Here is a 14,306-nt window from a genome sequence, read left to right on the forward strand (position 1 = left end):
GCAGACCGGGAGGGGCGGGGAACACACCGGGACACCCGGTGAGGAGCTGTCGGGACTCCCGAGCCCGGGGCAGCCGGTGTCAGAGGCTGTCGGGGTGCTCCACGCCCCCCGCCCTGCCGCGTCCCCCCCAACCTCAGTGGGAGACCCCTCGACCCCCCCCCCCCCCCCCCCGGGGAGCCCCGCGCCCCCCGGCGCTGCCCTCGCTGCCCCCCGGGACCTTCCCGCCCCCTCCCCAGCTCCTCGGAGGGAGCAAGAACCCCCCCAGTCCCACCCCGGCGGGGTCACCGTGCCCCCCCGCCCGGCACCGGCATCGCTTACGCGGGGAAACCCGACCTGCGGCGGCGGCACCCGGGGGGGCGGGAGCCGGGGGGGGGCTGAAGCGGGTCCCCAGCCCAGCCCTGGGCTGCCCGGGCCGGGGGTCGCTGGGCTGGGCCGGGGCTCGGGGTCCCGCCGCCCCGGGGCACCGGCGGGGCCGGCTCAGGACCATGGAGAGCGGCCGCCGTTACCGGGCCCCGGGGCCGCCGGCCGGGACGCGGCTGCCCCGGCCCCGAGCACTGACGTTCTCCCGCTGCTCCGGGAGTATAAACGGGTTAGGAGGCGCCTGGGCTGGATCTCGGCTCAATTAGGGGAAGGGAACCTGACGGCAGCCGGACATGGCCGCAGGCAGATGGTCCCCGGAGCCCCCCGCGCTCCGCCGGGGCCACCGCGGGGGCTGCGACCCTGGAAGCATTCAAAAAATGAGTGGATGTGACACTTGAGGACACGGGTTAGTGGTGAAGGTGACAGTGCCGGGTTAGTGGTTGGAGTCGATGATCTTGGAGGTCGTTTTGATGATTGCATGACCCGAGCCAAACCCAACGCCAGAGCGGTGCTGGGCTCGCCGGGCAGAGCTGTCCCGGGACACGGTCGGACCCTGGCAGGCAGCAGCCGGCAGCCACGGTCGGTGCTCTCGGGCACTCCACTGGCATCTCCCCATTTCACTGGGGAGCAGAGCAGCCCCGTGCTGCCCATCACTATTCCCAGTGCCTCTATGGAGCAGAAGCCGTGCTGAGATGTGGCAGTGCAGGGTCAGCTCCAGTGTCACAGACACAGGGCCGAGGGGACAGGCAGGGGCTCAGGGGGCTTGAGCTGGAACCCAGAGAGGGGATGGGTGACTCCAGCTGCAGGTCAGATGCAGGAGCAGGAGCAGCTCCACAGGGGTCCCACATGGAGGACACGACACCCACCAGCCCAAACCCTGCAGTGCAGCACGACCCACGCGGACCCTCCCCACTGCAGGATGGCTAAAAATAGCCAGAACCGGCTCCTCGCTGCCACCACAGAGCTAAATATAACCAGCATCGACCGGGCAGTGGGACCGGCAGCCGGGAGAGCGGGAGCTGAGCACGGCCCAGCACCGGGAGCGAGCGAGCGAGGCCTGGGAATCCACATGGGACCAGCCCCCCGAGCACGAGGGGAACGCAGGTGCAGCTGCCGGTGAGCGGGTTGGGGCTGGATCCCCCGGGAACCCCCCGCCCCCGGTGCCGGCGTTCCCTGGGCAGGTGGACGCGGTGTGAGGAGCCCAGGGAGCGGGTCCCCCCCGCGTTCGCACCGGCAGCGGCGGCTGCTGCATCACGGAGAGGGATGAATATTTATGGGCGTTTAAAAATAGCTGCTGCATTGTGCTTCCCCCTCACGTGCGGAGCCAGCGGGGTGCGGGGAAGCTGCTAAATTAGATGTCACCGCGCAGGGAGCTGCTCAGTCAGGCAGGAGCGGGATAAAAATAGAGCCTGCTGTGCGTGCGTGGATCTCCTGCAAAGCAGGGCCGGGTCCCGTGGGATCCCCCGCCTCCGCACACCGGCATCCCCACACCGTGCCCTGCCACGAGGACACCCCGGAGGAGCCGGGCAGGGATGGGGCTCTCCAGGGTGGCAGCCACAGCACCTGTCAGTGGCTTTACCCATGTGTGTGTGTCCCTCTGGGCCCAAAGGCCCCTGGAAGCAGATGCTGCCAAGCCCTGGCTCAGGGAAGTGACCCCGTGCCCTGCCAGCAGAGCGGTGCCAGCGTGTGATGCCCTGGCAGTCCCGGCCCTGGCAGCTGGCAGGGTCTCCATGCCCTCGCCGTGCCGAGAGCTGGATGTGCAGCTGGAGCCAAGGCTGGATGGACATAGACGGGGTCAGGACACGCAGCTCAGCCTGGGACCCCCAGGGAGGCCCAGGGGCACCCAGGGAACCCCGATCTCACTGGGAACCCATGTGGGCCAACACCAAACCCGCTGTGCCAAGCGGCCAGGGGGCTGGAAGTGTCCATGCCAGGCTGAGGGCTCTGAGTGGCACCAGCAGGGCCATGTGTGCAGGGTAGGCAGCCACCACTGCCAGGGCTCAGCTCGGGGGCTCATCCCGGGACCCCAGCGAGCTCCGGGCAGGGGGTTTGCAGCCCACAGTGGCCCCGGCGCTGGCAGAGCCGATGGGCACACACAGAGCCCTGCACAGATGGCTGCGGCCCCCGGGGGCCATGCCAGCCCCACGCGACGAGCTCTGATGGTTGTGCAAACAAAAGCGGGGCCAGATGGTCTCCCCCCCGCGCTCCAGCGCTGGAATCCTGCGCTCGCTCCCAGCCCCGACCTTGGCCGGGTGTCCCGCAGCGCTGCCGGTCTGCGCAGCACTGCTGCCGGGATTTTCATGGAGTCATGGAATCAGAGTGGTTTGGATGGGAAGGGACCTTAAAAAGCCCCCATCTGCACCCCAGGCCATGGGCAGGGACGCCTTCCACTAGCCCAGGTTGCTCCAAGCCCCGTCCAACCCGGCCTTGGACACTCCCAGGGATGGGGCAGCCACAGCTCCTCCAGTGTCCCTGGGGAAGCTGCTCCAGTGTCCCCCCACCCTCCGTTTCAGGGCGGCGGCGAGGGGGGGGTGTGTTTGCCCACCCTCCCCGGGCACCCAGCCGGCTCTGGGTCTCCACGTGCGGTGCAGCCGCTCCAGCCGCTTTCCGGGCTCCGCTCCCGCCGGTTCCCGCGGCGGCCCCGCCTCTGCCGGCGCTGCCGGACTACAGCTCCCGTCGTGCCGCGGCGGGGCGGGCCGAGGGGCCGCCGGGAGCGCACCGGGAGCGCAGCGGGAGAGCGGCGGAGCGAGCGCCGGCCCCGCCGAGCCGAAGCCGGGCCGGGCCGTGCGGGAGCGGTGAGTGCGGGCCGGGGGCGCGGGCCGGGGGGTCTCAGCCCTCCCTGCGGGCCCCGGGACCGAGCTCCGCGGCGGGGCCGGGGGAAAATGCCTCGCGTGGGCCCGGCCCGGGAGGAAAACACCCCAAAAGGGAGAAGCGGGTGCTGGGAGGGAGCTGGGACGCGGCGGGGTGGGAGTGGGGGAGTCCCCCAGGGCGGGGGTCGCGCTGTGCACAGCCCGGCCGGGAGCGGGTCCTGCCGCAGCCCCCCGGGGCACCGGCCCGGCCCGGGGAAACGGGGAGGGAAGAGGAGTCCGGGACCTGGAGGAGCCCAGACTCGGCCTTCCCTGCGGGTCCAAGATTTCCCGTTAAATCCAGGAGAACAGGCTGAGACAGGTAGAGCCCCCGTCCCCGGTCGGGGCGGCTCATCCCTGTCCGCGTCCCCGTGTCCCCCCCCGGGCTCTGCCAGCCCCGGGACCCCGAGGAGGGACCGGGCAGCGCTGGGGCTCAGACGAGTCCAACACGGCTCCGGGGCGTTGTGTTCCCAGTCCCACCCAGCAGCCGCCTCCCAGCACAGCCCAGTTCACCGGTGCCCTCCGTTCAAACTCCGACGCCATCAGCAAAGAAGGGTTTAAAGGATTTGTTGGGGAGATGGGGGTTGCTGTTGCTGCCAGAGATCGGGATCTGATCCGTGGGATCACCACCACCAGCAGCCTGGGAACACTGGGGAGATCAAGACCTGAGCCCTCTTTACCTCTCCAGCCCGGGTGAAGGTCCTGCAGTGGAGTGCTGGGATCCGAGCACGATCCTGCAGTCCCTGGGGAAGGGTGACAGCCCTGCCAAGTCATAGGATCTTTTATTTAGAGTGGAAAGGGCCTTTAAGGTCATCAAGTCCAAGTGTTAAGCAAGGGGATGGGAACACACGGTGGTCACACTCCTCTGAGGGCAAAGGTGAGGAAGAAGCTGCACCTGGACAGGGAGCAGGACACGGGAAAGATGGAGCAGAGGGAGGGCTCGGCTCTGGCATCACACTGTGCCCTTTGCCACTGGCCACAGCTCCGACTTTTCCCCTCCTTGGATGGCCAGTGTCCAATGTCAGCACAGCCCCGACCTTCACCCTCCGCCTGGTGCAACAGTCAGGCTTTTCTGTCCCAAAAAAGAGTGGGAAAGCAGCAGCTGCTCCAGGAAGGAGGGGCTGGAGTCCCTCCCATGGGGGGCTGTGCCTTGTTTTCCTGCAGGTGAACAAATCCTGCTGTGGAAACAGAAAGCAAACATGGGGTGAGGGATGGGGGTAGGGAGCTCTGGACAATGCCCTCAGCCCTCAGCCAGGCTTGTGCAATCCGAAATTTGGGAGAACTGGGGCAAGGGCTGCACAGCCCAGGGCAGAGCTGGAAAGATCTGCAGATGAAACGTTTAAGGTGGGGAAGGACAGAGTTTGGAGACACGGAATCACCCTCATGGAGCACTGAATGCTTGGCTTCTCCTTATCTCCTGCAAGAATGAGTTAACCTCTCCTGTGTTCCAGCATTCCACCCCGTATTCCTTAATTTTACAAGGAAGGGAAACTGAGGCAGGAGGAGAGGAATTGCTTCACATACAGCTTCCAAGTTGGGCCCTTCCCACCTCACTGTGGGTCTGCAGCTGCCCTCGTTTGCAGAAGGAACCAAGTCCAATTTGGTCCTTAGTTTTTGGAAGTTACACTAGTGGTTGGAAATTCCAGGGCACAGGCCACGTGCACCTCTGACTGCAGGAGCTTCTGTGGCCTTGGATAAAGGCATCACTTCAGGAGAGGCTCCTGGAGAGGCCTCCTGGGCAACCAGAGAGGAATCTGAGGTTTTTAACCGTTGATGAAACTAGATTTTAAGGCCTCCATTGAGAGCACAGATCCCTTTGCATGGGCAGTCTCTTCCAGCATCCCTCTTCCCACACCTCCATGTCACTCTGAGCCCCAGCCATGTGGTTCCTCCTGCTGCACAGCTGGAATCCCACAGGCCCAGCTGGAACCCCACAGGCACAGCTCTTTGTGGAGAGTCGGACTGTTCCTCACGCCTCTCTCCAGCCTCCTCCAGACTAAACAAACCCGTTTCCTTCCAGCTGTCCTTGCAGGTCATGTTTTTCCTACACCTCTGCTCATTCTCTCTGCTCTCCCTGGATGCTCTCCAGCTCCTCCCAGGACTGGACAGTGTTCTCCCAACATCCAGGAGAACTGTTTCCCATGTCTGGCACTCAGCACTCCTGTTTACATGTTCCACAGGGTGTTTTGCTTTTCGTTGTTGTAACAATCTGACTCTTTTTGACTCATTTGTGCTTCACCACAACCCCCAGTTTTCCTTCTGAGAGCCCTTGGGAATCGCAGCAGGTTCAGGCTGGAGCTGTTTCCCCCTGCCAGGGGTGAAGTGCTGAGCCCTGGCTCCCAGTCTTGCTTCCAGACCACACTTTGGGCTCTTGTCAGGAATATCCTCAAGCCAGTGATCCAGGAGATGGGCAACAAGGAAACGAGCACCCAGCAGAGCTGCAGCCTCTTTCCTGGAAACAAAATCCTTCCCCAGGTATGAGCCCCCTGATAGAGGGAGGTGAAGATCTGCAGCAACGGCCGCCTGTGCAGTTGGAGGAGGTTTGGAAGTTACATGGAGCATCCCAGGAGCTGTGGAGTGGAGGCTGGCTCTGAGCCCCAGCCCTGGGCAGGAGCGGGGCCTGCGCCAGCTCCTGAGACAAGCCAGGCCTGGTGCTCCAGGAGGGAGCTGGGAACAGCTGGCAGTGAGGAGAGTGTGATGTTGGAGCTGGCTCGGGCTCACCCCCGGAGAGCTGGAGGGAACAGCAACACGGCTTCCAGCTGTGGGAACCAAGAGCAGAGCCACGAGGCCAAACGGCAGGAAACAGCCCTCACTGTGGGGTCCTGGATCCAAGGAGGACGAACCGGATCATCCCATCAAACTCCGCTTCCATGGGACACAGAGATGATTTTACACGAGAATTTCCCTGATCTCGGTGTGAAGACTCAGCTTTACAGTGGGTTTAGTTTGTGCTGTTCCCTGTAATCCCTGGAAACCAGGAAACCAGAGCTGTCCTGCTCCCAGCTGGCCTGGGAGCTGATGGATACCTGCTGCCACTGGCACTGTCAGTCCAAAAGCCCACTCAATACCTTCACTGTCTGTGGGACATCACTCCAAGGACTTGCTCCAAGAGGGTGACACTCTCTTGCTTCCTCTCCTTCCTGGCATTGTCCAGAAAACCATCTCTGTGCTCCTCCTACATGGCAGCTGATCTTTCCAGGTAGGGGAAGAGCCACCTCCTCCACAGCTCTTCCTCCTGAAATATCCTCCCAAGGCACTTTGCCCTGTTATCTCTCCCTTTTTACATTCCTCAAGAAGAACCTCATTCCTTCCCTGGGGGGAAATTGTTTTGTTCCTCTTTTTTCCCTCTTTAAGTCTTAAATCCAAAGGCAAAACAAGTGAGCCAGAGCAGGAGACCAGCAAACCTCCGGAGCTGTGCAGTACCCTGTTAATTTAGTTAAATTAATTAGGAGATCTGTTGATACAGAGCCTTTCCTGAGTAGATACTGTGTTCTCTCCCCAAATTTAAGGCCTGCTGGCTCCATAAACATGCAGGAAGCTTCCTGTGCCACGTGTTTCCATGATTAACACCATGACAAGGATCTAAAAGTGCTTAAAACTATTGGTTCGAGTCTTGTCAGGCGAACGTGGGATTGAACCTCAACACCTTGGCTCCAGGAAAACATCTCAAATCACAAGTAGCTTCTGCCACAGACAGGCTTCCCACACATTATTCCCAAATCTGAACCACTCCCGGATTCGGCGACGTCAGCTCTGGGAACGGCAGTAGCGGGGGGCAGAGGAGTGAGCTGCCTTGGGATTTTTATAGCACAGAGCAGATTTGGGGTTTTGCCTGACAACCAGCCGAGTGCTGAGCGCTTCGGGCCCGAGCTCTGACCCGGGTGTGTGTTGCAGGGGCTCCCGTGGGACACGAGGGCAGGATGAACGTGGGGACGGCGCACAGCGAGGTGAACCCCAACACCCGCGTCATGAACAGCCGCGGCATCTGGCTGTCCTACGTGCTGGGCATCGGGCTGCTGCACGTCGTGCTGCTCAGCATCCCCTTCTTCAGCGTCCCCGTGGTCTGGACCCTCACCAACATCATCCACAACCTGGTAAGGGGGGGCGGCGCGGCCCAGGGCGCGGGGAGCCTCTGAGCAACCCGCTGAGATCCCCGTTGGAACGGGTCCTTTGTGTTTCCAAAGGTGCCGGGGGAGTTGCTCAACCTGCAACCCTCAGCCTGCGCCGGTGCCTCTGGGTCATGGATTTAAATCCAGCCCAGGTACAGGTGAGGCAGCAACACCTGGTGAGGCTGCTCCAAGGGGATTCATTTGTCTTCGGGGCAAGTCCTTCTTTGTGTCCCCAGAGGAGTCTGGGACAGGCCCCAGACACTGCCAAGGTGTCACTTGGGGTGGTAAAACCTGAATTGGCCTCGTCAGAGTTAAGGAAACGAGGTTAAACCACAGATGTTTTTCTGCTTAAAGTAAAAGGTTAGTCCAGGAACTGATTCCTTTCTCTAAGGATCAGGTCCTCGACAGGTACAGGGGACAAAACTCTTCACAGATGCAGCAATTGATTCTGTATCCTTAATTTTAAATAACATCTCTGCCTAGGAGTATTCCAGAGACAAAAATGACACAGACTGGGAACCCTCATGCTAAAGTTATTCCTAGTGGGGGATAAAACTAACCCTAAACCCCCAAACTGGAGCTGCTCTGGGGATAAAACCTCCACAAACCCCCAAACTGGACCTGCTCAGCACTCAGCTCACGAGCGGCCGGCTCCTCATCCCCCTTCTCTGGCAGCTTTAGGTCCTGGGAACAAAAAAAGGAGTTGTAAGTGCCAGGAGTGTCTGTCCTTAGGAGCTGTGATTAGCCAGACGCTGTTTGTCTGTGGCTTGTGTTCCCCTGGTAATCGGGGGGTGACAGACCCTCTCCCAGCACGTTTTCCGGAGGTTTCTGCCGCGCCGCGGCGGGCGGGCGCTAATCTCCGGATCCCAGAGATCCCAGGGCTGTAATCTTGCCACCACCTCCTTGGCTCACACCCAGGAGCCGAGCGAGAGGCCTCACGTGGAGCAGCCGAGCTGCCCCGGCCTTTCCCGATTCTCCTTCCCCCGCTTCCGTGGCCGCTCCCGGTTTTCCAGCAGCGCCACGTCCCTCTAGTGGAACGGCGCGGGGCTGCAAGCTCCGGAATGCGCTCCCCTGGCTGGGATTTTGGGATGCAGGGCCCCAGCGAGCCTCACGCTGTGTGTCCTGCAGAGCATGTACATCTTCCTGCACACCGTGAAGGGAACCCCCTTCGAGACCCCGGACCAGGGCAAGGCCCGGCTGCTCACGCACTGGGAGCAGATGGATTACGGAGTCCAGTTCACCGCCTCCCGCAAGTTCCTCACCATCATGCCCATCGTCCTGTGAGTATTCCCAGCTTGGCCCAGCTGCCTCGTGTCCCAGTACCCACCAGTGTTCTGTCCTGGGACACAGACACACGGAATGCCACAGCTCAGTTTGCCTCTCTTTGTTCCCACCCTTCTTTTCCAGGTATTTTCTAACCAGCTTTTACACCAAGTACGACCGGATACACTTCATCATCAACACCATCTCCCTCATGAGCGTCCTGATCCCCAAACTGCCTCAGTTCCATGGAGTCCGGATCTTTGGGATCAACAAGTACTGAGCGGCGTGGCTGGAGCGGACGGCGGAGGAGCGGGGAAAGGGGGAATTCCTTCTCCCCAGCCCCGTTTCCTCCCCCCACGCAGACTGGGATGTGATTTCGGAGTGGCTGTTCAAAGGCAGATCCCAACAGACACATTCCGCATGCTGGATCCTCGTGCCCAATAAATCCAAACCAGCTCCAGAGTAGAGTTTAGTGCGGAGCAGGACACGCGACACCGGATTTCTCTTATCCCAGTGTCACCAGTAGATGCAAAACCACCGAGACTTGGAGGTACAACGAGGATGAATTCTGGGAAGAGTCTCATCTGTCCCAGACATGGAATGACAAGGACAGGGGTGAGGGGAAAAGCTTTTAGTGCTGGTACTATTGCTGTGGTAAATGCACTTTAAAATACCTTTCCCTTCCTGAAGCTGGGTGCTTTGAGCAGTACATGGGGGAAATCCAAAGGGATACAGCCAGACTTTCCCAGGACTGGATTGTTTTGGAGTCTGAGTTCCAGTTCTAGGCAGATCTGAACGACAGATTTTTATTTTGCAGTCTTTGACACCTCTGAGGAGGGAAGTTCTTTTCCTAAAAACAGCACGGGAAGGAACAACCTGCAGTTTGACAAAGCTTCCGCCTTCCTACAGCACCATCCATGTGGTCCAGGGAAAAGGTGGATAGATCCCAAATCATGCTTGTTATTTTCAGTTTATACCCAAATCTGTCCAGGTAACTCTTCTCCCCACCTCACTGCTGGTTTTTAAGCACAGGAGGGCTCGGGGGGCATTTGGATCAAGGGCTGGGGGTGGATGATTTAGTGATTGACAACAAATGCCACCGAGCTCCTTGGGACACGGACATGGACATGGAGGGGTGTGGGAGAGGCTCACACTGGACAGGTACAGGCCCAACAAGGTGGAGGCCTGATTGCTCTAATCAAGCACACAGCCATCCTTGACTTTAATTGGAATTTTTCTCTTCAGTCCAGCTCCTTGGTTAAGTCTGTGTGACTGGGATTTGGCAATTCTCCAGTTATCCACGGACTCGAGGGAAGTGAGGGTTGGATTTCTGGCTTACCTGGAAGTCTGTCCCTCAGCTCCACACCCAAGGGCTGCATGAGGAGCAGCAGCAGCAGCTGCAGATGAATTGACCAGCAGAGGGATTCAGTGGGTCACTGATGAGAGATTATTTCACAGAGGAACAAAATCCAGCCTTTTCCCTCAAATTACCACCTCAGACAGGTTCAGGTTTCCTGGCTGAGACAGCTTTTTCCTGTTCAAAATAATCCCATTTTCTTTTGGGTTATGTTCCAGGTGGAATGTTTTCCCTCATGGTTCCCCTGAAAGCCCATGAAAACCTGTATTTCTGTTGTCTTAGTGCTTATATTGTCTCATCTTTCTGACAATGGGATAAAACCTTTTAAATCTGCTATTTTTGTTCCTGCAGTAGCAATTCCAGCTTTAGAGGCCATGGTGGAGAGCGTTGAGTTGTTGGATGGTCTGAGCATAGGACATGGATTGGGGAATTTCAGGTTTGCACCTAAAATCTGTTACTCTGTGCATAATTTTAGGGAAGCTGCTTCACTTCTCTCTCTCAGACTTCCTATGGGACTGCTACAGGGAAGGGAAAACATTCAGTGTACCTCAGAGGGCTGCTGGAATGCAGGGAGAATCACTCCCTCATATGTTTGAAAAGTGGAAATATAAGTGAAAAGGATGTTTTCAAGAAGGTAGAAAGAGAAAAGAGTCTGGCTGGAGACCCCAGACGTGCGTTGACAGATGTGCAATTTCCCTGATGGGGAGGTTAAACCTTAAATGTAACCCCCAGGACATAAGGACTGCTGCTTTAGTTAAGGTACTCTCTACCCTAATCGGCTCTTTAAGCTACTAGACAATGATAATTGTTATCAAAATAGAGATATTTCATCAATCAGCTTGGAAATGGCACAGGAATGAGCAGTATCCCTGCGGGAATGGCCGCTCTGGGGAGCAGGTCCTGGCAGGGTGGCTGAAGCTGTACCCAAAATACTGTGTGGTGCTGAACAGACCCGAGTGTCTGCCCAGGCACAACTTCCATCTCCAGAGGGAAGAAAATGAATTGTTTTGGTAGAAAAAAAAGGGGAGAAACAGCACTTTTTTGGCAACAGAAACAGTCTCTAGGTGCTTACAGACATGACTCCTCACAGGCAGACATATGCTGGGTAGTTCTAAGCATATGCACATCACAGAGTGAAGGCAGGTTTGATAATTTTAGAATAATTATAAATTGAAGGGATCAGCTTTTCTTGATGAGATAGAGCAATTCCCACAGCCTCCCTGAAGGCACTACAACAGCTGAGAGTCTGAGCACTCGTGCTGGTCACTGACACTAAGGACATCTGACTCTGTTTTGTTAAATTAAATATAACTGTGAAACAGAATTGGATTATAAACTGCTCAAACAAGCAGGTTTAAAAGCCTGAAGTCCAAAATTTATAATTAAGGCTCTGCCTAACAGCAGAAGTAAACTTTTCTGACTTCTTTCCTTCACACAAATGATTAAAACCAGCCTACCTAGGGGTTATGTGACAGTGACACACTTTACAACACAGGCATCATTTTTCCATGAAATAACTGCAATTATCTTGGACTCAGTTAGTCCAATCAAGGGAAACATAAGTGGAAACAGGAGGAATATGGAAAGAGGCGAGTTGAAGAAAGATTTCTTGTTATATTAAGTGTCTACATACGATTAATAAGTATTTGAACAATTACAAACCTGGCAGAATCTTCCTTAAGATCCCAGCTTAAGGGTAGGTGTCAGGATTAATCAAAAATAGAAAAGCAATAAGTTAATTGTAATTAAACCACCATTGTTAGGGGTACCTGAGAGAGGCTGAAGTGAAAGGACAGCATGGGCAGGCTGAGGGGTTGTCAGATGTGTCTTTAGAGGTGAGAGATCAGGGATGAAGCCACATTTTATGTGGAGAACCCAAACATGAGCAGAACTCCTTTTAAAGTGGAGTTTTCCCCAGGTACCTGCGTGGAGGAGATAAGTGACCATTGCTGATTTTAAATGGGATTCTGATCACATTTAAATGGGATTCTGATCTGATAGATTTTCGTATGAAACTTGTCCTGTATCATAAGCAGGGCAAATCTTACCTGGAGAGATCGTGGCGGGCTCCACCCTGTGATGGAGAAACAATTCCTGGTGAGCAGGTACTTCAACAGCTTTTCTTTTTGGTTCTGCAATGAAAGAGAAAAGCTTTTGAAAGCCTGGGACCCTTCTCAGGAACTGGCAGCAGCCTTGCACTGGGCAAAGCCTCCTAAGCCACTGTCAGCACCACGCACGTATCCACAGGGTACAGCGGTCCCTGCTCCGGGACAGTGGGAAAACCAGCAAGTCCTCCCAGCCTGATGCTCCTGAATTAGGGATCCTGTCTTGGGATTAATCTAACAGAGCTACCAGGGTGGCAAACAGTGCAAACCTTCGCAGGAAAAAGCCTTTAAAATAAACGAGATTTAGGGCTACTTCATTCCCGAGTACTTTTATTTTTGAATTTTGGGTTGTTTTTAGAAGCTCGGTACTGGCCCTCAAGGAGGGGACAGCAGTGGGTTAACACATTAATATTCCTCATTGTAACTTATGTTGCTTTATCATTGCCTATAATAGCTTTTAAGCATGCGAGTGTTGGTGTATCTGTATCCTCCCTGGATCAGTTTAATGAGCTGAATTAATTGGGAGGTTTTTTTAAAGGAATGTTCTGTACAAAGTTTTAGGGTTTTTTTTCCCAGTAGCCCTTCTTTTTGCTGTGGATACAGGAGTCTCAAGTAGAGAACTTTCTAAAATAAAGTGTGAATATTTTTATTACTCCTTTGTACAGTGTTCTAAGAGAGACTAATAAAGTTAAGTATTCAGGTAAAAACTTGTGGTTTGAGTTTTGGAATTTTCACGTGGATGGGTTTTGCTGTTAAACAGGAATGGCAAATGAATCATGGAATGGTTTGGGTCGGAAGGGACCTCAAAGATCATCCTGTTCCACCCCCTGCCATGGGCAGGGACACTTTCCACTATCCCAGGTTGCTCCAAGCCCCGTCCAACCTGCCCTTGGACACTTCCAGGGATGGAGTTACAACTTCTGTACCTGTAGAAGTTTGACTTACACACAGCCCCTGTAACAGACTCTGCTCAATCACTCAGACCTTTCAGGGGAAGAGTTATGCAATGGTTATTGTGTGAAAACAAATGTGAGGAGGAAATTCCTCCAGGGATCTCACATCTGGGAGTGACTTGGGATAAGCTGGAGTGACCAACCAGGGATCCTCCTGCACAGACTGGGTCTAACGGTGCTTCTGCCCCAGGGGTTGCTTCAGGGAGACACCCCCCCCCTTAGCAAGGTAAGGGCAATCAGTTTATTCTTTGGGTGTGTGCTGTTTCTAGCTTCCTGTGCTAACTCACAGCTCCCTCATATAGCAAAAGCTCCCAGCCCTCTGAGCAGAAGGGAAGCCTGAGATCTCCACCCCAGTCCTGCTGCTCTGCAGGGCTCACATCCCCTCAGCAGCCCCCAGGCTCCTGATCCACAAGAGGCATCCACCAAACAGGCAAGTGCCTTATTCCAGAGCTTGGGCTGTGGCAGAGACTTGGGGAAAGCTGTCTGCTAAGTGCTCTTCTTTTGCTTTTCTCCCTTCTTGAAGACTTCCAAGGCAATGAGTCCTACAAGTGCTACTAAAATTGGGCACACAAGCCTATTTGTCTTGGCAATGGATCTAACCTGAGAGACAGTAGGGTTAGATGGGATGTTGGGAAGAAATTCCTCCCCGGGAGCCAGGTGAGGCCCTGGCACAGGTTGCCCAGAGAAGCTGGGGCTGCCCCAGCCCTGGAAATGTCCAAGGCCAGGTTGGACAGGGCTTGGAGCAACCTGGGCTAGTGGAAGGTGTCCCTGCCCATGGCAGGGGTTGGAACTGGATGGGCTTTAAGGTCTCTTCCAACCCAAACCAGTCTGAGACTCCCTGATTTTCCCTCCCCCAACCCACCAGAAAAGTGAAACTGAAACTTCTTTTTTGGTGAAAAACAAGCTGCCTCAGGAAACAGGGCTTTGTTTCTGGCTCTCAAACACCAGCTCTCCCCTGCAGAGCACCAGACCACACCCAAGGGGCTGGCCTGGGCTGATTGCTTGATATTTCCTGCTCTTCTTTCAAATAATTTAGCTTCATTTGCCTTGCCATTTTCCTAAGGCACAAATCCACTTGGCTTGGCTGCAAAACTTCATCCACACACAGCAGAATGTTTAAAAAAGTCACCAGATATGTTGTAAGTCAAATGGATACAAACAAAGAATTGGCACCTGTCGAGAACAGCGCAGACCAGGAGTACTTCAGACCCTTCTATCTTCTGATACAAAAAAGAAAACAAGATAGTGTATACCGCTCAGATCCCTACTACCAGTGCACAGAGTTCAGACTGGACCATGTGCTGCTGCCTGGA

General features: G+C 56.0%; 2 protein-coding genes and 1 long non-coding RNA gene across 3 annotated transcripts in view; 2 read left to right on the top strand and 1 right to left on the bottom strand.

The window, feature by feature from the left end:
• The window catches only part of LRRC3C (leucine rich repeat containing 3C), a 13,311-nt gene extending 8,352 nt beyond the window's left edge, over positions 1 to 4,959 (bottom strand). The window contains exon 1 of the mRNA XM_027702403.1: positions 3,887 to 4,959. The gene's annotated coding sequence lies outside the window, so the exon portion shown is untranslated. The remainder of the gene's footprint in view (positions 1 to 3,886) is intronic.
• Positions 3,120 to 12,747, top strand: ORMDL3 (ORMDL sphingolipid biosynthesis regulator 3). The gene is made up of 4 exons (XM_027702404.1): positions 3,120 to 3,155; positions 7,101 to 7,300; positions 8,444 to 8,595; positions 8,723 to 12,747. The coding sequence occupies exons 2-4, from the start codon at positions 7,127 to 7,129 to the stop codon at positions 8,856 to 8,858; spliced, it is 462 nt and encodes a 153-aa protein (XP_027558205.1). The 5' UTR covers positions 3,120 to 3,155; positions 7,101 to 7,126; the 3' UTR covers positions 8,859 to 12,747.
• Positions 12,748 to 12,897: 150 nt separating this feature from the next.
• Positions 12,898 to 14,152, top strand: LOC113976823. Its single transcript, XR_003537173.1, has 2 exons — positions 12,898 to 13,219; positions 14,057 to 14,152. It is a non-coding gene; the product is annotated as an uncharacterized LOC113976823 (long non-coding RNA).
• The last annotated feature ends 154 nt before the right edge of the window (positions 14,153 to 14,306 follow it).

The sequence above is a fragment of the Neopelma chrysocephalum genome, unplaced genomic scaffold, assembly GCF_003984885.1.
Source record: "Neopelma chrysocephalum unplaced genomic scaffold, ASM398488v2 Primary Assembly neopelma1_184, whole genome shotgun sequence".
In the NCBI taxonomy this organism is placed as follows: Eukaryota; Metazoa; Chordata; class Aves; order Passeriformes; family Pipridae; genus Neopelma; species Neopelma chrysocephalum.

Coding starts and splice junctions, on each gene's coding strand:
- ORMDL3 (XM_027702404.1), top strand. CDS start 7,127: ATGAACGTGGGGACGGCGCACAGCGAGGTGAACCCCAACACCCGCGTC. Junction 7,301..8,443: donor CCAACATCATCCACAACCTG/GTAAGGGGGGGC, acceptor TGTGTCCTGCAG/AGCATGTACATCTTCCTGCA. Junction 8,596..8,722: donor ACCATCATGCCCATCGTCCT/GTGAGTATTCCC, acceptor CTTCTTTTCCAG/GTATTTTCTAACCAGCTTTT.